The 25,711-nt window shown below is 42.1% G+C and overlaps 2 protein-coding genes across 3 annotated transcripts in view; both read left to right on the top strand.

The window, feature by feature from the left end:
• ATP2B1 (ATPase plasma membrane Ca2+ transporting 1) overlaps positions 1 to 2,450 on the top strand; it is a 226,354-nt gene extending 223,904 nt beyond the window's left edge. For both annotated transcript variants that reach the window (XM_030215571.1, XM_030215572.1), the window contains one exon: positions 291 to 2,450. In XM_030215571.1, coding sequence (XP_030071431.1) covers positions 291 to 602 — 312 coding nt within the window. In that variant the 3' untranslated portion in view covers positions 603 to 2,450. The remainder of the gene's footprint in view (positions 1 to 290) is intronic.
• An 8,158-nt stretch (positions 2,451 to 10,608) lies between these two features.
• Positions 10,609 to 25,711, top strand: part of POC1B (POC1 centriolar protein B) — a 106,681-nt gene continuing 91,578 nt past the window's right edge. The window contains exons 1-3 of the mRNA XM_030214370.1: positions 10,609 to 10,677; positions 17,131 to 17,215; positions 23,495 to 23,666. Coding sequence (XP_030070230.1) covers positions 10,666 to 10,677; positions 17,131 to 17,215; positions 23,495 to 23,666 — 269 coding nt within the window. The 5' untranslated portion in view covers positions 10,609 to 10,665. The remainder of the gene's footprint in view (positions 10,678 to 17,130; positions 17,216 to 23,494; positions 23,667 to 25,711) is intronic.

Raw genomic sequence — 25,711 nt, 5'->3', positions numbered from 1 at the left:
TTGACTGGAATTTTTTTTGTGTTTGGTAATTTGAGCACTGATTAAACCATAGATCTCATTGTTTACAATACTCAAGGTTTCTATTCCTAGACTTGTCATTGCACTAAAAATGTTTGTTCATTTTTAATTTTTACAGTTTATTGCAAGTTTTCACTGCATTGCATTAAAAATCTGATTCACCCATGTTTGTGTATTCAAATTCATAAACCATTTTTGTTTGATCTATAGTGTATTTACACTTTTTTGTGTTATTTTTTTTGTTATTTGTTTTTTTACTCTTACCTTTATAGATCCGAGTGGTGAATGCATTTCGTAGTTCTTTGTACGAAGGGCTGGAAAAACCTGAGTCACGAAGTTCGATTCATAACTTTATGACACATCCTGAGTTTAGAATAGAAGATTCTGAGCCTCATATTCCCTTGATTGATGATACCGATGCTGAAGATGACGCCCCAACAAAACGTCACTCTACACCTCCACCTTCCCCTAACAAAAATAACAATGCAGTTGATACTGGAGTTCATCTTCTAATAGCAACGAACAAGTCTGCTACCTCTTCATCCCCAGGGAGCCCGCTGCATAGTTTGGAGACATCGCTCTGATTGTAAGCGTGAACGGTTAACACACTAAAGCCAATTTGTAAAGAAACAAATTGAAAACTGGTTCCTGTCGCACCTTGTGATGGACAAGGGTAGTATTCTTGTCTTGGACTTCAATGGAAGACACACTTGTACGAATGTAGATTTATTTTTTTAAAAACAAAAGCTTTCTGCCAGACTGAGGGTGCTTTTTGGGGAGGGGAGGGCATGGGTAGGGGGAAATGGGACACTTGACAGATAAACGGTAACTTGGAATAAGTGACCCGATGAGTATCATTTATACTAAGGAATAGTTCTGAAGAGTGTTAGCAGAGCTTTAGTTTAGTTTATCTTGATAATAAACTTTTATTTGGGGTGGGCTGGGTTATTGAATTGAAACTTAATTTCTGCTTTTGGCTGTTAATAATTTGGATTATTTATGTTATGAATGATGCAGATCTGTTTACAAGGTTTGTAGATACTTTTTCGTTCCTGTTCATAGATGGGAAGCTTCCTTATACATGATGCACAGAAAATAATTAGTCCTTCAAATACTACTGTATTTTCAAGAAAAGGGTGTTTTCTATTGAAACTGTACTAAATTTTGCCTGCAACTTACCTTGTTAATTATTGTAGATAAATTGCTAATACTAATAGCCAAATAGATGACACTTTATAAAATGGAAAAAAAAAAAAAAAAAAAAAACGAGCAGTGATGGTCTACTGAATAAGTTACGGCCTCTGTCCTACTTAGTTTCTTAAATACATTTACTACTTGATGGTTTTTGAAAGAACTATTTTTTTTTTTTTTAATTTTGAGAAGTGTATTGACTAACTTGCTCAAAAAAAAAATGACAAGACGATCCTATAATGCGGGACATAATTGTGTGAATGAACCTTGCTTGAAATACTTTTTATTATCTCGAGCAAAAAAAAAATGGATTAAATCAGAATACATCTGAACTTTGGTCCTTTTTTTTTTTTTTTTGTCCAAATGTTAGCTTTAGTATTGTCTTGGTAAAATGTGAGTGAACTGTGTTCATTTTCTAATAAACCTTTAGATAACCTTCATACAACAGGAGGGCTGTTGGCATTTTGAGAAAAAAAAAAAAAAGTTACTACTAGGAAGTAGTAGAGTAATATGTTTCCTTTTTTTGTTCATGAAACCTGTTTGTAAGCATGAATAAACATGCCCTTTTATTAAACAAATATTGCAGCCATGTCTTTTTGCAGAGATTGTCCAGCTTCCTTACAAGAAACATTCAGTACATGGGGAAAGGTAGCTCGGAACGTTGCATTTGTTTTAATTGGTAATTTCAAGATGGTAACAGCCCCATAAGCTAGTTATAATGTTCACAGAGCAAAAAACTGGTGGCTGCCCAATACTCACGTTCATAAACAGTTCTGCAAATTCCTCACTGGGCAAAACAAAATTCTGGTCGTTTAGCAATATTGGTGTCTCTTATTTGAAAATTTTATCTCAGGGGGAAAGATATTTTTATGCAAACAGTGTGTACTGTTCTGGCTTTTCTATATGCATTATTCATGGTTCTGGCATATTTTTGTGCTACTTTGAACTTTTGATTTGTCAGGTTTTTTTTTCAGAACCTCCAAGAGCACCAGGCATCTTAAAGGGGAAAAATATATGCTTATTCATTGTGTTACTATAAAAACAATATTTGAGCAGAATCATTTTTCTCCGTCTACACTAGAGTAGCACAAAAGCTCGGAAATGAGTAAGAGCTTAAAAATTAAGCTGAAATAGCTTTGTTCAAAAGCAGGCAGTGCAAGATTTCCCTTGAACCTTCCAAAGTATGGAAATCCATGTCAGTAAAATATTTGCAAAAAAAATTTTTTTTTTTTTTTTTTTTTGCTTAGACAAAAAAAATGAAACTCTATTCAGCTTGTAATAGTCATTTTCTTCCATTAAATTTAGCCTAATGTATACATTTTGGAATATCTTCTGAAAACCTAAAACACTCATGTTGGGCATGTACTCTGTATTTATCCCTATCATGCTATTGGAATACAGTGCATTTCATTATTTAATTTACTTCGGACATGTAAAATTAAGGATATTTTGCTTTAGAGGAGGGAATGCTTTAATACTGCTGTGGAGGACTTGTACACAAAAGTTTTTGTTATTAAATTATGTAAACCCATGCTTAACACTATCTTGTTTCCCAAACTCTCAAAGTTAGAGCCCTTTTATTTGGCTGCTTTGCTCTTCATTACCTTTCTGGTTGTAAGGTTTACTTGTCTTATTGTAACTAAAATAAATAAATGTGCTGGTTTATCTGTCTCCGATCAGGCACTGAAATTTTTGAATGTCGCATACCACAGAATATAAAGTGCAATTGCTTGCATAGTTTGTTCTTTAAGAGGCCCTTTTACTAAACCGTGTAAGGCTTTACGTGCGCCCAAATGGAGTTACCGCGTGGCTCTTGTGGTAATTTCATTTTTGGCACGCAGCCGAAAAATCATTTTTATTTTCGGACGTGCGTATCGGACGCGCGCCAAGTGGCATTTTGCGCATGAAGGTCATTACCGCCCGGTTACCGTGGTAGAATTTACCACTAGGTCAATGGCTGGCAGTAAGGTCACAGGCCCAAAATGGACATCCATTTTCGGCAAAAATTTTAAAAAGGCATTTTTTTACAGGTGCGCTGAAAAATGATTCTGTGTGCGCCCAAAACCCACGCCTACACTACCGCAAGCCATTTTCCAGTGCACCTTAGTAAAAGGACCCCATAAGTGCTTTGATATCAACTCATTTTGATTGCTACATATCCTTCAAGAATAATACTGGCTACCTACACAGGAAAAAGGAAAATCCCTTTAACTGTAACAGCAGAATTGCTGTGATATTAAATTTGTGCCCTGTACTACCAATTCTGTATGAGTTTATTTCTATTTGCATACCAAATTTGATAGTTATGCTTATCTCCAGCAAAGCATTTCTGCCTCAAGACAGTACAAGAACTGATATTGTATTCAATATAGTACTAAAAGTAAACCAAAGCACAAAAGTTGCCAGGACATATTGGCTCCATATTTTATTTTTGTTACATTTGTACCCCGCGCTTTCCCACTCATGGCAGGCTCAATGCGGCTTACATGGGGCAATGGAGGGTTAAGTGACTTGCCCAGAGTCACAAGGAGCTGCCTGTGCCTGAAGTGGGAATCGAACTCAGTTCCCCAGGATCAAAGTCCACCACCCTAACCACTAGGCCAATCCTCCACTGGTGCTACTATTTGAGATTCTACATGGAATGTTGCTATTCCACTAGCAACATTCCATGTAGAAGTCGGCCCTTACAGATCACCAATGTGGCTGCGCAGGCTTCTGCTTCTGTGAGTATACGTGCAGGACGTCAGACTCACAGAAGCAGAAGCCTGCGCAGCCTTCTACATGGAATGTTGCTAGTGGAATAGCAACATTCCATGTAGAATCTCCAATAGTAGCAACATTCCATGTAGAATCTCCAATAGTATCTATTTTATTTTTGTTACATTTGTACCCTGCACTTTCCCACTCATGACAGGCTCAATGCGGCTTACATGGGGCAATGGAGGGTTAAGTGACTTGCCCAGAGTCACAAGGAGCTGCCTATGCCAGGAATCGAACTCAGTTCCTCAGTTTCCCAGGACCAACGTCCACCACCCTAACCACTAGGCCACTCCTCTACTCCTCCATAGTATGTTATTCCATATACCTACCTCCAAATGTGTAGGGCCCAGTGGGAGCTGAAATTCTAGTGGAGTCAAACAACCAGTCTTTGATCTGAACAACCTGACTGTAGTTGTTCCCTTCAGCTTCCTTAAGAACATAAGCCTTGCCATACTGGGACAGACCAAAGGTCCATCAAGCCCAGTATAGTATTTCCAACAGTGCCCAATTCAAGTCACAAATACCTGGCAATATACTAAGAGTAAAAAATGTAGTGTACTTTCCCAAGTCCATCTTAATAATGGCTTATGGACTTTTCTTTTAGGAAATTATCCAAACCTCTTTAAAGCCCTGCTAAGCTAACTGTGTTTACCACATTCTCTGGCAATGAATTCCACAGTTTATTTACATGTTGAGTGTAGTCCTTGAATGAGTAAACAAGCAATTCACATCTACCATCTCCATTCCACTCAGTATTATATCTTCCCTCTGCTGTCTCTTGTCCAAGCTGAAGAGCCATAGCCTCTTCAACCTTTCCTCATACCAGCTGGTACTTGTATAGACATGTGATTCAAGGGTTATGTGTGCATATCTTGACAGGTATCTCATTCAAGAGAGATGGAAGAGCAAGGAATGGCTGTTTCATGTCAGAGCTTAGGGTCATTTTCAATGCTATAAATGTTTTAAAACCTTTTGTTAAGGGGCAGTGTGTCCTATTCCAATAGAAAACAATGTAGCTATGTATTAGATGAACATAATTATCATACCAGACTCATTCTTCTGGAACTGACTGACCATCCAAGCTTTTTGGATTGCAATTTTGCACTATGGCAGCTCCACTGGGTTCAAGGATACCATTTTCACCCCTGGGAATCTGATAAATACGAACTTTTTGCATTTCAGGGTGTGGATGCTGGGCAACTAATTCGTAAGGCCTGTCTTCTGGCAGAGCACTGCGCCTTGTGCAGTAGATTCCACGCCTTGATGTTGATGGAACGTGATGGTGCCCAGACATTTTACAAAAAGCACTTTCTTGCAGTTTGGGAGCCTTATAGCCAGTCTTTGGCACCTCGATCCCGTAGCTTGATGGTTAATTTCCTTTAGGGGAGTTTGGGACTAGTGAGTTTTATTCTGGGATGGTAATGTGTTTTTACTTGGGAGGGGAAGGGTGGCATGGGGGTTTACACATGGGTTTTATATTGTATAGTATTTTTTTCTCTACTATTCTCTTATATGTAAACATTAATCTTTTTTGGTGGAGGGCTATAAAACCCCAAGTTGTCTGCCTGACATAGCTTTGATTCTTTCTTGACTTGTCTTAGTTGGATTCTGATGGTCATTTTGTCTTGCTGGTATGTTAATAAACAGATTCAAACATAAGAATTACCATATTGGGTCAGGCCAAAGGTCTATCTAGCCCAATATCCTTCTAACTGTGGCCAAGCCAGATCATAAATACCTGGCAGAATCCCAAAGAGTAGCAAGATTCCATGCTGCCAACCCCCAGAGATAGGGGAAGCCATTGCTTATCTTTTCATTTTCTACATTTAGTCTTGCACATACAAGAAAGTCACAATTAAAAACTTGATAGTCCTTTAAAATTCAACATAACTGAGAAACAAAATCTAACCCACATACCTTAAAACATAAAATAAAACAGACCAGACATTAAGCCTTACTATCAAGTTCAAACCTCTTGCAAAAGCCTACATTCACACCTCAATTGCAAAAGCCTGCACAAACAAGTAAGTCCTCAAACCCTTCTTAATATCAACAGTGACATTTTCTAGGTGCAAAACAAGAGGTAACCTGTTCACCTCTTCTGGATCCACAATAGAAAAGTTGTACGCTTGTGTGTCTGCAAAGTATATTTAGGGATGGATGTAATAGAAAGTTGGTGGGTACCTTCTGATCTTAAGGCCCTAAAGTGTTTGTAAATTTTCAAGATAATTGACAAATGAAATGGTGCCCCATTTGTACAGCGTCTTAAAAATCAGCATTAGGACTTTACACTTACTTTGAAAACTAACCCAGTTGTGCATGCCATGATAACATCAAGACTGGATTACTGCAATGCACTATACAATGGTCTGACTACAAAGGGCCTGCACCAGCTGCAGTTGATTCTGAATGCTGCAGTAAGACTCATAGAAGGTTGCAAGCGATGTGCCCACATCATACCATTTTTGCAAAAACTTCATTGGCTACCAGTACAATAGAGGGCTATATTTAAAACTGTCTGCTCTTCAAGGTCCTTTAAGGAAAAGGACCTGAGTACCTGAAGAATAGGATGATCCTCTACACACTGCCAAGGACATTAAGGTTCTCTCAAGGACTATCACTAACCACACCCTCTCCAAAAGCCTGCTCCGGAGTAGTCTCCACACTGCAATGCACTGCCTGAAAGGCTCTGCTTAACACAAGACTATCTCTACTTCAGGAAGCAGGTGAAAGCTTGGCTTTTCAACCAAGCCTTTAACGGAAGAAGTGACTAACTTGTTAGTCTCACTCACATACACAAGGAGTGACTCGGGCTGCACATACTGCAGCAGGATATGTTTATCCACTCCTACCTTACCTGAGCTAATATTTAACCATCTCTCTGACCACAAGTGCAACTTTCTTTAATCACCTTACTTTCTAACTCTTCTTACTCTTTTACCTATCTATATGTTCCATATTTGTGTATACCTTCACTATCAATTAAAATGTTCTATTACGTATTGTGTTGACATTGTAAGTAGTATATTATGCTATACTTTGTATTGAATATTTTTACTGCTGTAATTGCCTATTGCTCATTTTACCAAAAAAAAAAAAGGAGGCTTTGTACTTTGATTCACAGAACATGTCTCTTTACTCGATGAAAACATCTCTGCACAAATACAGGGAGTCCTTATAACCAGCTCCTCCAAATGACACGATTATGATTTTGAACTAATTACTACTCAAACCAATACTTCCTCTGTGAACATCCATCTGCTGCACAAACTGGCATGTTTGAAAATATAAGCGAGCTCAAATAAAAATGCTACCAACAATAAAGACCAACAATGTGGAGGCAGTAGTTCATAGGTTTGTTTGCTTTGTTTTGGGTGTATAGGGATGATGGCTGTGCAGAAGGGAAAGGGAGATTAAGCTCATTACCTTCAGCTTTTTAACATCAGGTCATCTGTCTGAATCTAACCACCTTGACCCCAACACAGGGACTTAATGAGGCCAACACCAGCCAGAGGTATTATCTCCAAGGGCAGTGAGACTGAAGGAGGCAGGAGAGTGAGCCTATCTAGTCCATTGTATGAGCTGAAGCCAGTAGGCAGAGCTTGTTTTAGTACACCCAAAACAACAGCAAAAAGATTATTGCTGGCACTAAGGGACTGCCTATGCATGGTCCAATTGTAACAAGTCTAAAGCTGTTTCAGTTGGATAGACAGTGCCTTAAAGATGGAGGAGTAAAGATTTTTTTTTTTTGACAGCTTTTTAATTTATTTGAAAACTTCCCACATGTAGATATTCAATTGTTAATTCTTGATATTTATATCACTAAGACAGCTTCAAAAATTGTAGCTGGTATAAACAGCAATTATAAATGCTGTATTTTTATTTATTTATTTATTTATTTATTTATAACATTTGTATCCCACATTTTCCCACCTATTTGCAGGCTCAATGTGGCTTACATTTTAGCTCATTTTTCTATACTGTTTTATACAATACAGATGGCCAAATTTCAGTGAAGCTATCCTGTTTCCTGATGGGTTCATCTTAACAGTTGTATGCCTTGAGAAGACTGGTGTTGTAAAGATGATAGAATAAATTGAAATTAAATGGAAGTAGAATTAAACTCTTCCTGGGGGCACACATCTTTATCTGTTTTGTAGAAGTTTACCTTTTAGATATACAAAAGGATTAACCTGCTTTGAACATGTTTTGGGGCAAGTGGTTTTATAAATCAAAATATTTTGTTTCAAGCAGATCTCTTTTGTTTAAACATACCTATGGGCTATAAATCCCTAATGCAGTCCATTGGTTTTCTTACATTTTGTTCTTGTGATGACCTATACTGTGCCAAAACTGAAAACTCTTATCTCTATCTGGGCAATAATAAAAGAAGCTCATTGTGAACACTATCCACCCTAAAAGGTTGTTTTGTGGCTGTACATAAGGAATTGTGATCTTGAATAAATGTATGCTTGTGGCTCTATTCATGCATCCAAAGTTTAACTGGAATTTTTGAAAGGATTATATCATAATTTTAATTGTTTGTGGAACTTAACGGCATGGTCGTATTTTCAATATGGTAATACTAGGGCCCAGCTAAAGAACAGGTTATTTTGAATTAGTCTTCACTGGCCCAAACTTGCTTTCCTTCTGCTATCACTATCCAGCAGGTACGCACGGTCTTAAAAGGTGGAGGATAAAGGATTTTAAAAAAATATATATTGCACATTATCCCAAGCAAAGTTGGGTTCAATGTGGCTTACATTTGCAAATACAGCGAGACAGAATAGTATAATTCAGTTATATCATGGGAGCAAATCAATGGCTATGTCTGAAACATTTAACAAAAGTTGATATTAGCAAATACACACCCAACTGGGCATTTAAAAGTTTGTCCTTTAATGAGGCCACATGTTCAGAAATCATAACCATAAGTATAGGCAGTTATTCAAAGATGATCACATGCACACACCAGAACAGGCATCCATCACATTACAAAAGTAAACAACAACTTCAACAGCTTACTTCCAAAATTTAATTTTTATTTTCTTATTTCCATCTTCCAAAATTCCAGACAGCAGCTGTACAAAGCAGCAGGACCCAAAGTACTCCAAAACAAGTAAAGTCAGAAACAACACAGTTTATATCTAAGTGTTCAACCATCCTTACGATTCACCTTTGGGTTTCAAATGCAAAAACTATGTGCATGTAAGGGCTGGATAAACAAATTAAAACAAAGTTTTAAAAAAGTGCCCATAATATGTAATACTGGTAGCAATAATAACACAATGATGGAATATTTACATAGCAGGCAGACTGAGCTAACCGATTTATTTTCCACTGAACATAATCAATTTTGTATGACCTTAGTGGCTTAATAGTGTGCTCAACTGGACAATGTTGGCTCATTTAGACTGACTCTGGACTTCTGCATGAAGGTAGCTCTACCCTCATTATTCAATATCTGTCTTTTAAATGGTAGTAATAAAAAATATCAAATGCACTTTTATAATATACCACTACAAGCCACAAAACAAAAGGAGCAAGTTCCCACATGCTATCTTTTTCTTTTATTGTAGACCGAGGCAGGGGCATAGCCAGACTACAGATTTTGGGTGGGCCTAGGCAAGAAGTGGGTGGGCATCAAGTGCTCTCCCCCCCCCCCCCCCCCCCCCCAACCACCACCACCAAAAATATCTCAGCTTGCGAGGAAATGCTTCTTTCCACCAGGGCAGTCTGCAGTACACATGTGCTGAAAACTGAGCATGCGCAGGTGCTGGTATCGTGGAGAGTAGTGTTTTCGTTACTATTAGGGGGAAGTCTTCAGTTGGCTGAGCTTGGGATCCCCACCAGCTACCACTAAATGTGTGTGTTGGGTGGGCCTGAGCCCTAAGTGGGTGGGCCCTGGCCCACCTGTGGCTACTCCAATGGACAGAGGGATACATTTTTTTTTAAATGCTCTGTGGTTTCAACCTAATTCATGTTTAATGTGTGATATAAATGTCTAAATAAGTAAATAAATAGAAATTCTAATGTTGAGCATCTGATTCTCATAACATGTTATCTGTTTTCGTGGCTCCTTACCAGGAGCACAAAAAAAAAAAATCTCTTCAAGAATATAACCAGCCCCTATACTGATTACTATTTATAAAGAAATTACTACTCTACCTATAAAAGGTTATACTTCCTCTATGTACATCTCATACTGCACAAGCCGGCATATTTGAAAATGTAAGTGAGATTAAATAAAAATGCTACCAACAAGAAAGAACGACAACGTAGACGGCTGCGCGGGGAAGGGAAAACAGAGACAACCCTAATTGGTTTCAACGTGTTGACGTCACTTCGTCAATCGTCTCCTTTTTATCCAACCTCCTTGATGAGGCAGCCATTACACACAATTCAAATCCCCCTCCTCTCCCCGCCTCTCTGAAACCCAAACCCCTAGCCCCGGTCCAACATCTCGCCCTCATTCTCAAATTCCGCACCCCTGCTGCACTTCCAACTTGTCTCTGAGGTTAGTCCACTGCAACACCCCCCCCTCTGACGCAACTTCCTATGTTCCTCCAGCCTCCCGCCCCCACCTCCAACGCAAGTTCCTGTTTCCGACTCACTGCCTTAGGAGAGAAGTCGCGTCAGAGGGGGCGGGGCGTTAGAAAAGGAATCGCTGGGGGGCGGTGACGGGTGATCTCAGGCATGAGTTTGAAGGTAGGATGGGGAGTGGGCCGGGAAGGATCTCTGGTCACTCCCTGGTCTCTTGTTTCTTACTATCTCTGCACTGCACTGCACTGTAGCAAGCTGGCATTGCCTTCAAAAGTAAATAGATGCACAATGTATAAAGTAGTGAAGTTGCTGTGTTAGTTCACCTTAAAGGTAAATAAATAAAAACAAAAAGATTGTAACCTGCTACCTTTTTAGTGCACTGACTTATCAGCTTGTGCTCTTTTGTTTTAATGTATTATGCTTTGGGATTTAATCCAGTGGACAGGCAGGTTTGATGGAGTCCAAATACTTAGCAAGTACTTCAGCCGAGTAGTAATTTTTCTTAAGTAAATTACTACTACTACTACTATTTAACATTTCTAGAGCGCTACAAAGTGTACGCAGTGTAAGTTGTGCATCTCTGTTGTGATACTAAGGGAGCCATGGACTGCTCTCAAGATTTCAGGAAGACGTATTGGGAACTTCAAGGCTAAAAATGAAAATGTGTAGCATAAATGCACTACACAACATTGCTTGTGGTAATTGATTGGGAACTTTTTATATCATCTTTCAAATCATTCACATTCAAACCTAGTAATACTCTCTATTTGGAGGAAAAGACTTCAGATTCTCTATTCTTGCACCCTACTTCTTGTCATGAGCTGCTACCTGTCCTCTGCAGATTGTGTGTCTGCTTTAATTGGGATTAGGTGCACTTATCTGGGCTGTAGGATCATCTACCCAGATAAGTGTTATAATCAAGACATATAGAGCATGTGAAAGCTATAACACACAAAATATATGAAATAAAAACATACGGAGGTTTTTTGACTGATGACGATTCTGCACCTAATCCCAATTAAAGCAGACACACAATCTGCAGAGGAGAGGTAGCAGCTCAATGACAAGAAGTAGGGTGTAAGAATAGAGAATCTGAAGTCTTCCTCCAAATAGAGAGCATTACTAGTTTTTAATGTGAATGATTTGAAACATTTTCAATACACCAGTACCAATTAAGAGATTAATGAACTATTATAGTAACATAGTAGATGACGGCAGAAAAAGACCTGCATGGTCCATCCAGTCTGCCCAAGACAAACTCATATGTGTATACCTTACCTTGAATTTGTATCTGTCCTTTTCAGGGCACAGACCATATAAGTCTGCCCAGCAGTATTTCCCGCCTCCCAACCACCAGTCCCGCCTCCCATCACCGGCTCTGGTACAGACCGTATAAGTCTGCCCTCCCCTATCCTCGCCTCCCAACCACCACCCCCTCTTCCCCCCACCTGCTCCGCCACCCAATTTCAGCTAAGCTTCTGAGGATCCATTCCTTCTGCACAGGTTTCCTCTATGCATATCCCACGCATGTTTGAACTCCGTTACCGTTTTTCTCCACCACCTCCCGCGGGAGGGCATTCCAAGCATCCACCACCCTCTCCGTGAAAAAATACTTCCTGACATCTTTCCTGAGTCTGCCCCCCTTCAATCTCATTTCATGTCCTCTCGTTCTACCGCCTTCCCATCTCCGGAAAAGATTCATTTGCGGATTAATACCTTTCAAATATTTGAACGTCTGTATCATATCACCCCTGTTCCTCCTTTCCTCCAGGGTGTACATGTTCAGGTCAGCAAGCCTCTCTTCATACGTCTTGGAACGTAAATCCCATACCATTCTCGTAGATTTTCTTTGCACCGCTTCCATTTTTTTAACATCCTTTGCAAGATACGGCCTCCAAAACTGAACACAATACTCCAGGTGGGGCCTCACCAACGTCTTATACAGGGGCATTAAAACCTCCTTTCTTCTGCTGGTCACTCCTCTCTCTATACAGCCTAGCAATCTTCTAGCTATGGCCACCGCCTTGTCGCACTGTTTCGTCGCCTTCAGGTCCTCAGATACTATCACCCCAAGATCCCTCTCCCCGTCCGTGCCTATCAGACTCTCCCCGCCTAACACATACGTCTCCCTTGGATTTCTACTCCCTAAGTGCATCACTTTGCATTTCTTCGCATTGAATTTTAATTGCCAAACGTTAGACCATTCTTCTAGCTTCTTCAGATCTTTTTTCATGTTTTCCACTCCCTCCGGGGTGTCCACTCTGTTGGAAATCTTGGTGTCATCCACAAAAAGGCAAACTTTACCTTGTAACCCTTCGGCAATGTCATTCACAAATATATTGAACAGAATCGGCCCCAGCACCGATCCCTGAGGCACTCCACTACTCACCTGTCCCTCCTCCGAGCGAACTCCATTCACCACCACCCTCTGGCGTCTGTCCGTCAACCAGTTCCTAATCCAGTTCACCACTTCGGGTCCTATCTTCAGGCCGTCTAGTTTATTTAAGAGCCTCCTGTGGGGAACCGTGTCAAAAGCCTTGCTGAAATCTAAGTAGATGATGTCCATTGCACGTCCTTGATTTAATTCTCCTGTCACCCAGTCAAAGAATTCAATGAGATTCGTTTGGCACGATTTCCCTTTGGTGAAACCATGTTGTCTCGGATCTTGCAACTTATTGGCTTCCAGGAAATTCACTATCCTTTCCTTCAGCATGGCTTCCATTACTTTTCCAGTAACCGAAGTGAGGCTTACCGGCCTGTAGTTTCCAGCTTCTTCCCTATCACCACTTTTGTGAAGAGGGACCACCTCCGCCGTTCTCCAATCCCTTGGAACCTCTCCCGTCTCCAAGGATTTATTAAACAAGTCTTTAAGAGGACCCGCCAGAACCTCTCTGAGCTCCCTCAGTATTCTGGGGTGGATCCCGTCCGGCCCCATGGCTTTGACCACCTTTAGCTTTCCAAGTTTTTGATACACACTCTCTTATATAACGCAAGATTATGCTTTTTAAGTGTTAAAGACAATATTAATGTATTCCTACTCTGTGTTACAGATATTGCTGTCTGCATTGTGCAGGTAGATACCTTTTGCAGACAGCTTGTTGCTTATTTCTGTATCTTGCATTCATTCATTCATTCATCCTCCACTTATAATGCACACGACTTCAAAAATTTACATTCATATGTCCACTCAGCAGTTTTTCCTCGGAACAGAGTATGGCCAACTCAGGATTCAGGGCTGCATTGGTCTAATGCAGGGGTGGACAACCTTGGTCTTCAAGGGTTGTAACCCAGTCGGGTTTTCAGGATTTTCCTAATTAATATGCACGAGATCAGTTTGCATGCACTGCCTCCATTGTATGTAAATAGATCTCATGCATATTCATTGGGGAAATCCTGAAAACCCAACTTGATTGTGGCCCTCAAGGACAGAGGTTGCTCACCCCTGGTCTAGAGGCTCAGTGATAGACAGGGAAGGGCAGTGGAATATCCTTTTAGCTGGAGGGGCCAAACAAACCAACCTTCGGCTCTGCCCCCAAACTCTCTAGTTGCGAATTGGATGCTCTCAGTAGAAGCTATGCACTCAGCCACTGGCACAGGGCTTTCTACATCAACCCCTTAGATTGTAAACCTTCCAGGGACAGGGAAATACACAATGTACCTGAATATAACTCAGCTTGGAGCTGCAGTAGAAAAAGGTGTGACCTAAAGCCAGATTTACTAAGCTGTGGTAAAACTAGACCTTAGCAACCACTGATACAGGTGTTTCCCATGCTAAGGCCATTTACCGCATCTGCAAAAATGCCTTTTTTGTATTTTTACTTTATTCTGGTCTCGTCCTTCACTGTTCAGAACAAAATACTTTTTTGATATTTATAGCGTTATATTTTGTTCTTTACTCTTGCGACATGCGTTAATGTTGCCGTTAGCGCGTGGCTATTTTTAAAAATTACTGCAGGAGCACTTAGGGGGTTGTTTACTAAAGCTTAGCTCGAGTTATCTGAGGCAGGGCACATTTTATTCCTATGGGCTCTGCTGCAGATAACTCGAGCTAAGCTTTAGTAAAAGACCTCCTTACTGCCTCTTATTTTGTAGGTGGTAAAGACTCCTGCGTTATCCATGTGCTAACCAGATACTGCATGATAATGTAGATGCAGTTACTGGTTAGCGCAGGAACAGCCACTCCCTGCCTCTGACATATTTTTGCACGCAGTTATAACACACAGGGCTCTGTTTACAAAGGTGTTCTAGCATTTTTAGCGTGTTCTAAAAATTAGCGCATGCTAACCGTGTAGATGGCCGTAATATTCCTCTGGGCATCTACACAGTTAGCACTTGCAAATTTTTAGCGCACGCTAAAACTGCTAACGCGCCTCTGTAAACAGGGACCCACATAAGTACATAAGTACATAAGTAGTGCCATACTGGGAAAGACCAAAGGTCCATCTAGCCCAGCATCCTGTCACCGACAGTGGCCAATCCAGGTCAAGGGCACCTGGCACGCTCCCCAAACGTAAAAACATTCCAGACAAGTTATACCTAAAAATGCAGAATTTTTCCAAGTCCATTTAATAGCTATGGACTTGTCCTTTAGGAATCTATCTAACCCCTTTTTAAACTCCGTCAAGCTAACCGCCCGTACCATGTTCTCCGGCAACGAATTCCAGAGTCTAATTACACGTTGGGTGAAGAAAAATTTTCTCCGATTCGTTTTAAATTTACCACACTGTAGCTTCAACTCATGCCCTCTAGTCCTAGTATTTTTGGATAGCGTGAACAGTCGCTTCACATCCACCCGATCCATTCCACTCATTATTTTATACACTTCTATCATATCTCCCCTCAGCCGTCTCTTCTCCAAGCTGAAAAGCCCTAGCCCTAGCCCTAGCCTTCTCAGCCTCTCTTCACAGATTCCAAAGCTACTGCGTGACTCAGATAGTACATCCCTCAGTAGTCGATTTTTTTTTGGCTACGTTAGGAATATGTTAGCGCCTAACGCAGCTTAGTGGAAGGACTCCTGAATGAGCATTAAGCCCAAGCAGCATATCAAGACATGTTTGGAAATTCTTTTTAATCTAGCTGGCAAAGGCGTAGCTAGGTGGAGCACCAGGGGAGCAGCTGCTCCCCCAAACGGATTTCCGCCGGTGCCTGTTTTTCAGGCGGTCCCTTGTGCCTACGCTGTGCGCGTGTGCCTATGTAGTCCGCTCTCCGCTCCCCCTGGCGTCACAACCTGGCTACGCTTCCTCTACCCAGTAGCATCCATTGGGATCTGTTCTTAGGATACAGGCCTTGTAGACGTTAAAGCACTCCTGTGGATAGTTTCTGCCGTGGGGTATTCCTGTTTTTCTATTAGCAAGTGACTCTGAGTTGGCGTGTTTTCCCCTTCTCCTGTCCGCTGTTTGATTTGCTTGTTATGAATATTGACATTTGGGTCAAGATTAATAGCTAGGTTACATCCAGTGGTTGGCGAGCTTCACATCGTCTCCTGCAGTAATTAGTGTGCCTTCATGGCCTTAGTGTGTGTTGTTAGTAAATGACCCCCTCCCCCTTAATGCATTTCACTGGTAGAAACCCTCTCTCGCAGTCATTACTCTTATAAGCATAGGAACAATTTTTCTATGCTTGTAAGAGTAACGACTGTTGGAATTTAATTGTGATGATGATATTTATGAGCAATTAGAGAACATTTCTTAGGGCTGTACTAAAGATATTATAAGAGACAATAAATTGTTATTACTGGGACATTATCCCTCGGATTCTGTATAGCGCGCCTAGTGTTCTGCGCCAAAATCCAAGCGTATTCTATAACAACGCACGCAACTTAATTGGCTTAACAAGCGAATCAGCATTGGTAACAGGTCTTAACAAGCATGACTGAGCACTACATTGGCAGTAATTAGAATTTATGCGCAAAACTCGCTAAGCGTATTCTGTTAACGCACTGCGCCTAAATTCTAATGCACGCAGCCAAAAAGGGGTGTGGTTATGGGCGAGGGGAATTGGTGTTTCATGGCATTCCAAAATTTACATGCACTGTTATAGAATATGCGCCTGTGCGCCGAAATCTACATGCCGACACACCACGTTTTCCTTGATGTAAATGGTTTCGCTTAGTTTTAAGCGCTGTGATATCAACTGAGCGTATTCTGTATACTGTACCTAAATGTAGAGGCTGCTTACAGAATGCGCTTAGGTGGAAATTTATTCCACGTGGAGTTTTTAGGCGCCAGATATAGAATCTGCCCCTATATGTGATTCAATCTTTCCCCATTCCTATTCATAACCCTTATATAAGTGGATAGGCGCCTAATATTTGGCAGTTGGGCGCACATATGACATTACCCTATAGCATCGTGCCTAACTTCTGGGAATGCCCCCAGATCCACCTATGCCCCTTTTGAGTCACGTACTAGAAGAGTTAGGCATGGATGTTATAGAATAGCGACCAAGGCAAATGCACACACAAAACCAAATTGTTGCCAATTATCAATAACATTTCATTAACGAATTGATTTGTACATAGAACTGCTCTGGGTGCCCAACTTTGGTCAACCTAAATAGAATCAAGGGGTATATACGTTTATTTTACTTGTGTTTTAATACGCACGTACCTAATTTTAGGAGGATCCGGTCTTGCAGCGTCAGTTCAGAGGTCATAAAAATGCAGTTACCAGTATTGACTTCAGTCCAGACAGCAAGCAGCTGGGTAAGTGTGGCTCCTAGACATTAACTGAACGAATGAGTGGAGGAGTGGCCTAGTGGTTAGGGTGGTGGACTTTGGTCCTGAGGAACTGAGTTCGATTCCCGGCACAGGCAGCTCCTTGTGACTCTGGGCAAGTCACATAACCCTCCATTGCCCCATGTAGCATTGAGCCTGCCATGAGTGGGAAAGCGCGGGGTACAAATGTAACAAAAATAAAATAGATACTATTGGAGATTCTACATGGAATGTTGCTACTACTGGAGATTCTACATGGAATGTTGCTATTCCACTAGCAACATTCCATGTAGAAGGCTGCGCAGGCTTCTGTTTCTGTGAGTCTGACGTGCTGGACGTCAGACTCACAGAAGCAGAAGCCTGCGCGGCCACATTGGTGATCTGCAAGGGCCGACTTCTACATGGAATGTTGCTAGTGGAATAGCAACATTCCATGTAGAATCTCCAATAGTAGCAACAGTGGAGGAGTGGCCTAGTGGTTAGGGTGGTGGACTCTGGTCCTGGGGAACTGAGTTCGATTCCCACTTCAGGCACAGGCAGCTCCTTGTGACTCTGGGCAAGTCACTTAACCCTCCATTGCCCCATGTAAGCCGCATTGAGCCTGCCATGAGTGGGAAAGCGCAGGGTACAAATGTAACAAAAAAAAAAAACGAAGAATTCTTCTTTGTCTACACTACTTACAAAAGATCGAAATCAGGGATTCTCAATCCAGTCCTCGGGACACACCCAGCCCAGTCAGACTTTCAGGATATTCACAATCGAATAAGCATTGTGAATATCCTGAAAACTTGACCCTGGACTGGGTTGACAATCCCTGATTTTGATCGTTCGTAAGTAGCATAGACAAAGTACATCTACGAAGGAGTAGTTGATGTTCATGTGTCTAGACAGGATTACAAGACCATTTCTAAACAGTTTGGATTCTGTCCATCCACTGTCGGACATATAATCTATAAATGGAAATAAAATGAAGACTATAGTGACTCTACCAAGAAGCAGTCATTCTGCCAAAATTGCTCAAGAGCAAACCATAAATAATCCACAAAGAACAGAAGCAGCTCATTTTCAAAGCACATAGTCTTACAATAGGTTACTGGCCTTCCATTAAATTTTCTAATCCTCGATTTCTCTATTCATCACATTCCGTCCTTCCATTTCCCCACCATCTACAGTATCTTCTCTATACCTATCCATCTGTTCTCTCCATCTATTCATTTCAAGACCAATCCATCTCATTTTGTCTTTCCATCCAGTTATTAATTATTCAGCTCTTCTATACCTCAATATCCATCCTTCCAGTTTCAAACCATCCTTCTGAAACTTCATTGAGTCCTTGCCAGAGCCGGTGGTGGGAAGCGGGACTGGTGGTTGGGAGGCAGGGATAGTGCTGGGCAGACTTATACGGTCTGTGCCAGAGCCGGTTGGTGGGAGGCAGAGATAGTGCTGGGCAGACTTATACAGTCTGTGCCAGAGCAGGTTGGTGGGAGGCAGGGATAGTGCTGGGCAGACTTATACGGTCTGTGCCAGAGCCGGTGGTTGGGAGGCGGGGATAGTGCTGGGCAGACTTATACGGTCTGTGCCAGAGCCGGTGGTTGGGAGGCGGGGCTGGTGGTTGGGAGGCGGGGGTAGTGCTGGGCAGACTTATACGGTCTGTGCCCTGAAGAACACAGGTACAAATCAAAGCAGGGTATACACAAAAAGTAGCACATATGAGTTATCTTGTTGGGCAGACTGGATGGACCGTGCAGGTCTTTTTCTGCTGTCATCTACTATGTTACTATGTGGAACTTTGTATGTCTATGTGCTTTGAAAATGAGCACCCACACATCTCAAAATCTATAGACCTCTTTCACTTGAGCTGGTGTGAGGGTTCATATGACAGCTATCGAGGGAAAAATGAATAGGAATCTTCTTGACCGCTCAAAACACAGCAGCCAGGCTGATATTCGGTAAAACACGATTCAAAAGTGCCAAACCCCTCAGAGAAAAGCTGCACTGGCTCCCAATCAAAGCAAAGATCACCTTCAAAATCTGCACCCTGGTCCACAAAATCATCTACGGCGTAGTCCCAGGATACATGATAGGCCTCATAGATTTACCAACCAGAAACAGAATCCGATCATCACGATCATACCTAAACTTATATACTACCCAAATTGCAAAGGACTTAAATACAAAACAACTTACGCATCCTACTTCTCCTACATAAGTGCACAACTATGGAATGCACTACCAAAAGCTGTGAAAACAATCCATCACCATTTAAACTTCGGGAAATCTCTAAAAACCAACCTCTTCAAAAAGGCATACCCCACCGATCCACCTTAAATCTCCAAACCCAGCAACACAGCATAACCAATGATCTTACTGGACAATATACAACCTACATTCCCTTCGACCCTCCTGTTGCCTGATACACACCTACCTCATCAGACCACATTACAACCTGTATTTGTTATCAACCGAACTGGCGAATGCCATTACGGTACTATGTAAGCCGCATCCTGTCCACGACAGCGGCCAATCCAGGCCAAGGGCACCTGGCAAGCTTCCCAAACGTACAAACATTCTATACATGTTATTCCTGGAATTGTGGATTTTTCCCAAGTCCATTTAGTAGTGGTTTATGGACTTGTCCTTTAGGAAACCGTCCAACCCCTTTTTAAACTCTGCCAAGCTAACCGCCTTCACCATGTTCTCCGGCAAACGAATTCCAGAGTTTAATTATGTGTTGGGTGAAGAAAACGTTTCTCCGATTTGTTTTAAATTTACTACACTGTAGTTTCATCGCATGCCCCCTAGTCCTAGTATTTTTGGAAAGCGTGAACAGACGCTTCACATCCACCTGTTCCACTCCACTCATTATTTTCTATACCTCTATCATGTCTCCCCTCAGCCGTCTCTTCTCCAAGCTGAAAAGCCCTGGCCTCCTTAGTCTTTCTTCATAGGGAAGTCGTCCCATCCCCTCTATCATTTTAGTCGCCCTTTGCTGCACCTTTTCCAATTCTACTATATCTTTCTTGAGATAGTAGAATTGGAAAAGGTGCATTTCTGCATAGCTTGTATTTCCTGTTACACGACCTAACAATCTTCCGAAAACTACTGAAAACCAACCTGTTCAAGAAGGCTTACCATAATGATCCATCCTAAACACTAGACAACTAGACTCTACATGAACTAGACACAACCGAACTCTATACACAAGACTGATAACCTTCGCTGCCGCTAATGAAAGTTACGCAGTACGCACTACCTCTTTATTTCTCATGTCGGAAGTAAACTTTCTATAGTCGATTATCTAACTTATTTTATAATTCACTCTATCATTCAGGAACTTCAATGCAATACCACTTTGTATTCTACTCTACCATTTATGCGCCTTAATGCAATACCACTTGTAATTCTCTATCCGGAAATGGCGGTCGCCACTACGGCATAATGTAAGAATGCAAGCCACATTGAACCTGCAAATTGGTGGGAAAATGTGGGATACAAATGCAACAAATAAATAAATAATAAATTTATACCTCGGGATATGGTGACCTGGCCCATTGGATTATTCACTATGGCCTTTTCTGGCATTGAAGTACTCTTTATGTAATTCAATTCAAATGTCTTTGCCTGTCTTTTAACTTTTCATAATTTCACGTTTGGATGTTTTTCAGGATACTTTTCAGAAGCTTTACGTGTGACAATAGGCTTTGATGAAATTGTCCACTTGATATGCGCAAATAGTTATATGCTACTGCCTTTAGGTGCATAATTTTACCCAAATTAAGCAGAGGCATTCCCTTGGGTAGGACTGGGGAAGGTTTGCGTGTATGAGCATACTTTATAAAAAAACTAGGAAAAAATGCCCGTTTCTGAGCGGAATGAAACGGGCGCTAGCAAGGGGCCCCCTCCCTCCGTCCCTCGAAGCTACTTGCCTTGTTCGCTGTGGGCCGTTTCGGCCCTCGAGTGTCAATAGCTCCGCCCTCGACGTCATGACGTTTTGACGCGTCATGACGTTTTGACGCAAGGGCGGTGCACACACTCCAGGGCACACCGGATATCTCGGGCGCCTCAACTTCCATTGAGGCTTCAGAACGTTGGGGTTGCCTTTTATATATATAGATACATGGCCCAGGGAATTTGTGTGTATCACGTGGAAGTGTAGCTGTATAAATTCCCTGAGATGATTTTCAGAATGAAAATAAGGTGCATACTTTTGTTTTGAAAATTTGCTGCTTATGTCTGCGTGCAGTTATAAAAATACCTGCTTAACTTTATTTTCAGCTACTTTGGCCTGACGTCCTACATATGTACTGTATAAAAACCACAAACCCTCACAAAGAACAACCATATCTCAAACAACTAATTATTACCTTAATTGGTTATTTTACTCTATTTAACATTAACATTCTTTTTGCTTCATGTACAATTTCTCATTCGTAATAGATTTTCTAAATGTTAAACATCCACAGTTATCCCAGTATGTTTATGATACTGTAAAATTGGATTCTTACAACAAATTACTTTCTTATGCTTTTACTTATTTATTCGTTACGTGTATCCCACATTTCCCCACCTATTTAAAGGCTCAGTGTGGCTTTACAATTTATCCATCATGGCTTATGTCATTTCAGAATACATATACAATTGTTAATATATATAGAACATGAATGCTAAATAACAGTCGAATAAAAAGGAAAGAAATATACAAATGATATCACATATTGAACATGGATTGCATATTAAAATTAAACAATACAGTGTAAACCTATTAAGTAAATGATGGTGAAATACAGTTCAATTATAAGTTATTTTGGTATGCCATGTTAAAGAGATGTGTCTTTTGTTATGTATCTTATACTGTTTATTGTAAGCCATATTGAACTCAAAACTTGTTTGAGATAATGTGGGATATAAATATCACAAATAAATAAATAAAATGCAGGAATCTGGAGCCCAGCATCCAGTGAGCAGCCTGGATAACTAGGAAGTACTTGATAGATCTCAAAGAGTACATTGTAAAGAGTATGTAGGCAGCTCTGGGGAACAGAAAGAAAAGAGGAGAGCAAGAAACTACAACTCCCCGCATGCCTCAGGGGAACCTTGGGCTAAGCAAGAATACACCCGGTACAGGCAGGCATTCCCCAAGAAAGAACCAGAAATAAGGAACTACAACTCCCAGCATGCACCAAGGGAACTTGGGGATGAGAGAAACGATGTGCATTCCCATGAGTCACCAGAGGAGGGCCGCAGGGGAAGGAGTAAGGCTGATTCTCCAACCTGGTGGAAGAGGTGGTGGAACAAGTGGGTGGAGAAAGAAGGGACTCCAAAGAACTTTAATGAAGAAAAGGGGGAGCAGCTGGGAGAGGGGCGGGGTGAAGAGAATATGGATTGGGCTCCCGAGGAGAGAGGAGGGTGAGCCTTGCCAGAGGGAGCTGACTGAACCAGAGACCGCCCTGGAAGAGCCGATGGACTTTTCAGCTCTGGTACAGCGAAGGCCAGAGAAGCAGCGGGGCCAAGCCGGGTCAAGCGGGAGGAGGTCAGGTAAGAGTATGACTGACCAAGAGGGTGGGACCCTAGGCTTTGAGCCCCGCTGCTTCTCTGGCCTTCGCTGTACCAGAGCTGAAAAGTCCATCGGCTCTTCCAGGGCGGTCTCTGGTTCAGTCAGCTCCCTCTGGCAAGGCTCACCCTCCTCTCCTCTCTCCTCGGGAGCCCAATCCATATTCTCTTCACCCCGCCCCTCTCCCAGCTGCTCCCCCTTTTCTTCATTAAAGTTCTTTGGAGTCCCTTCTTTCTCCACCCACTTGTTCCACCACCTCTTCCACCAGGTTGGAGAATCAGCCTTACTCCTTCCCCTGCGGCCCTCCTCTGGTGACTCATGGGAATACACATCGTTTCTCTCATCCCCAAGTTCCCTTGGTGCATGCTGGGAGTTGTAGTTCCTTATTTCTGGTTCTTTCTTGGGGAATGCCTGCCTGTACCGGGTGTATTCTTGCTTAGCCCAAGGTTCCCCTGAGGCATGCAGGGAGTTGTAGTTTCTTGCTCTCCTCTTTTCTTTCTGTTCCCCAGAGCTGCCTACATACTCTTTACAACATCTATTACTTCGTGCTCATTCCCAGGGATGATTGGTGGCTTTCACAAATCTACCTGGCTAATAATAGTTTATGGAGTTTTCCTCCTGGAACTTGTCGAAATCCCTTATGTGTCCAGCTACGCTAGTTGCCTTGATGCCGTACTTGCATTTTAAACTGAATATAACTTCTGATTTGTTGCTAGCTACGTCATCGTTGGATACCTTTATTATGCTATGGAACTTCAAACCGCAATCTAGATCCCTAAGATTTGCAGGCCATCAAGAAGGTGTGACTAGTATTCAGTTTTCACCTTCTGGGCGGTTAGTTGTATCTGCTTCCCAAGACAAGACTGTTAGACTATGGCTTCCCTCCATGTAAGTACTCAGGATCCGAAATAACAAAATGCTGACATGTGAATTGTGCAATTCATAGGCAAATAATGTGTAAATTATGGGGTTTTATGCAAAAGTGTTTTTATATCAGTTTTGTTTCGTGTTGACTTTCTTTCAACGCATGTAAAAAGCGCTTAGGGGCTGGTTGAGTGCATCCAGTTGTCTGCTTGAACAGTTTTCACACTTTACTGTCAATGTGTCAGGCTTGCATACTTTTAAATGAGTCCCCCCCCCCCCATTTATCAATACACAATACTCCGTACCTTTTAAAGGAAAAATATTGTATTTGTGGACAAACCGCCAAATTCTATAAATGGTGCCTTGTGTGCGCTAATTTGGCCACATGGCCAAACGGATGCCGAGAGACTGGGCCGGGCCCGGGGCAAGGCTGCACCCGGGGCCCCGCCCCAGATGCCCTCACCGCCCCGTCCCCCTTAGGTCGCCACCGCCGCACCCCCCCTCCACCCCCCCTGAAGTCACCACCGCTTCCCCCCCCCCGAGATAGCCGCAGCCACTGCTCTCCCCTCCACCCCCCCCCCCCGAGGTCGCCGCCGCCACCATGCCCCCCCCCTCCGTCCGCCACCGGGCTGGGCCCCCTGCATTGAAATCGCAGTCTCGCCGCCGTGAAAGCAGCACTGCAGGCAGCAGAACGCCTCCCTTCGACCCTCCTTCCCTCCTTGTGTCCCGCCCTCGCGGAAGTTACGTCAAATGAGGGCGGGACACAGGGAGGGAAGGAGGGCCGAAGGGAGGAGTTGTGCTGCCTGCCGCGCTGCTTTCACGACAGCGAGACTGAGATTTCAATGCAGGGGGCAGACGGTAGACGACGGAGGGCGGGTGGGACTGCGGCACCGGGCCCCCCTTGGAGGCCCGGGGAATTTTGTCCCTCCCTGCCCCCCCCCCCCCTCACGGTGGCTATGTGGTCAAATTGCGTGCACAACTTAATTGATTAACAAGCCAATCAGCACAGATGAATGATACTTAACCAACTAGTGGCACTAATTGGGTTTAATTAGAATGTATGTGCACAACTTTCTTTCTGCAACCTGGTGCGTGTAAATTCTAACGCATGCAGTTGAAAAGGGCCGTGGAATGGGTGAGTTGTGAGCATTTCAAAAAACTATGCACACTATCATGGAATATACCTGATCTGCACCTAACTTAGGTGCAGGTATTTAGGCCTGGTTTTAGGTGGGCTAAGTGGGTGCTCCTACATTTTAGTTACAAGAATGGCTCACGTGCATATTCTATAAACTAAACCTAACTTTAGACATAGTTTATAGAATTACACTAACCACGTGGTTTTTCAGCATCAATTTTTAAGGCTCCGTTTTTAGAATTTGCCCTCAAAAAAACAAACCTGAAATACAACTGGAAAAGCCCCCCCCCCCCCCCCCCCCCAAGTCAATAGTTGATAGAAGCAACTTTGGCTGAATTACAGCTGTGAGTCTGTTGGAATTGACCTCCACCAACTTTGCACGTATATTAGACCATTTGCTGTCCATCAGAACCTGAACAATTTTTTAAATCTTTAAGTCATGCCACAGATTTTCAGTTGGACTGAGGTTGGCGACCTCACTGGACCACTCGAGGACATTTGCCTTTTTTGTTCTTTAGCCACTGCATTGTTGGTTTGTGTGCTTCTAGTCATTGTTGTACTGAAAGGTCAACTTCTCATTTCATCTTTTTCGTGAAGGGCAGCGGGTTTTTCTCAAGAATTTTTCTGTTTTTCCATTTGTTGTTCCTTCTGTCCATTTCAAAATGGTGAGAAGCGTCCCCCATAACATGATGCTGCCATCACCACTCAACGAGCCCCTAAGACACTTGAAAATTAAAAAAAAAAAAATTTAAATTTTTAAAAACTAAATTAAATATTAAGAAAAATGTATGCTTTATTTTGAAAACAGTCTTGGCTCCCTGGTATAGTAACATAGTAGATGACGGCAGAAAAAGACCTGCACGGTCCATCCAGTCTGCCCAACAAGACAACTCATGTGTGCTACTTTTGTGTATACCCTACTTTGATTTGT

The sequence above is a fragment of the Microcaecilia unicolor genome, chromosome 9, assembly GCF_901765095.1.
Source record: "Microcaecilia unicolor chromosome 9, aMicUni1.1, whole genome shotgun sequence".
NCBI classification, from domain to species: Eukaryota; Metazoa; Chordata; class Amphibia; order Gymnophiona; family Siphonopidae; genus Microcaecilia; species Microcaecilia unicolor.
This window is presented reverse-complemented; position numbering and strand designations above follow the sequence as displayed.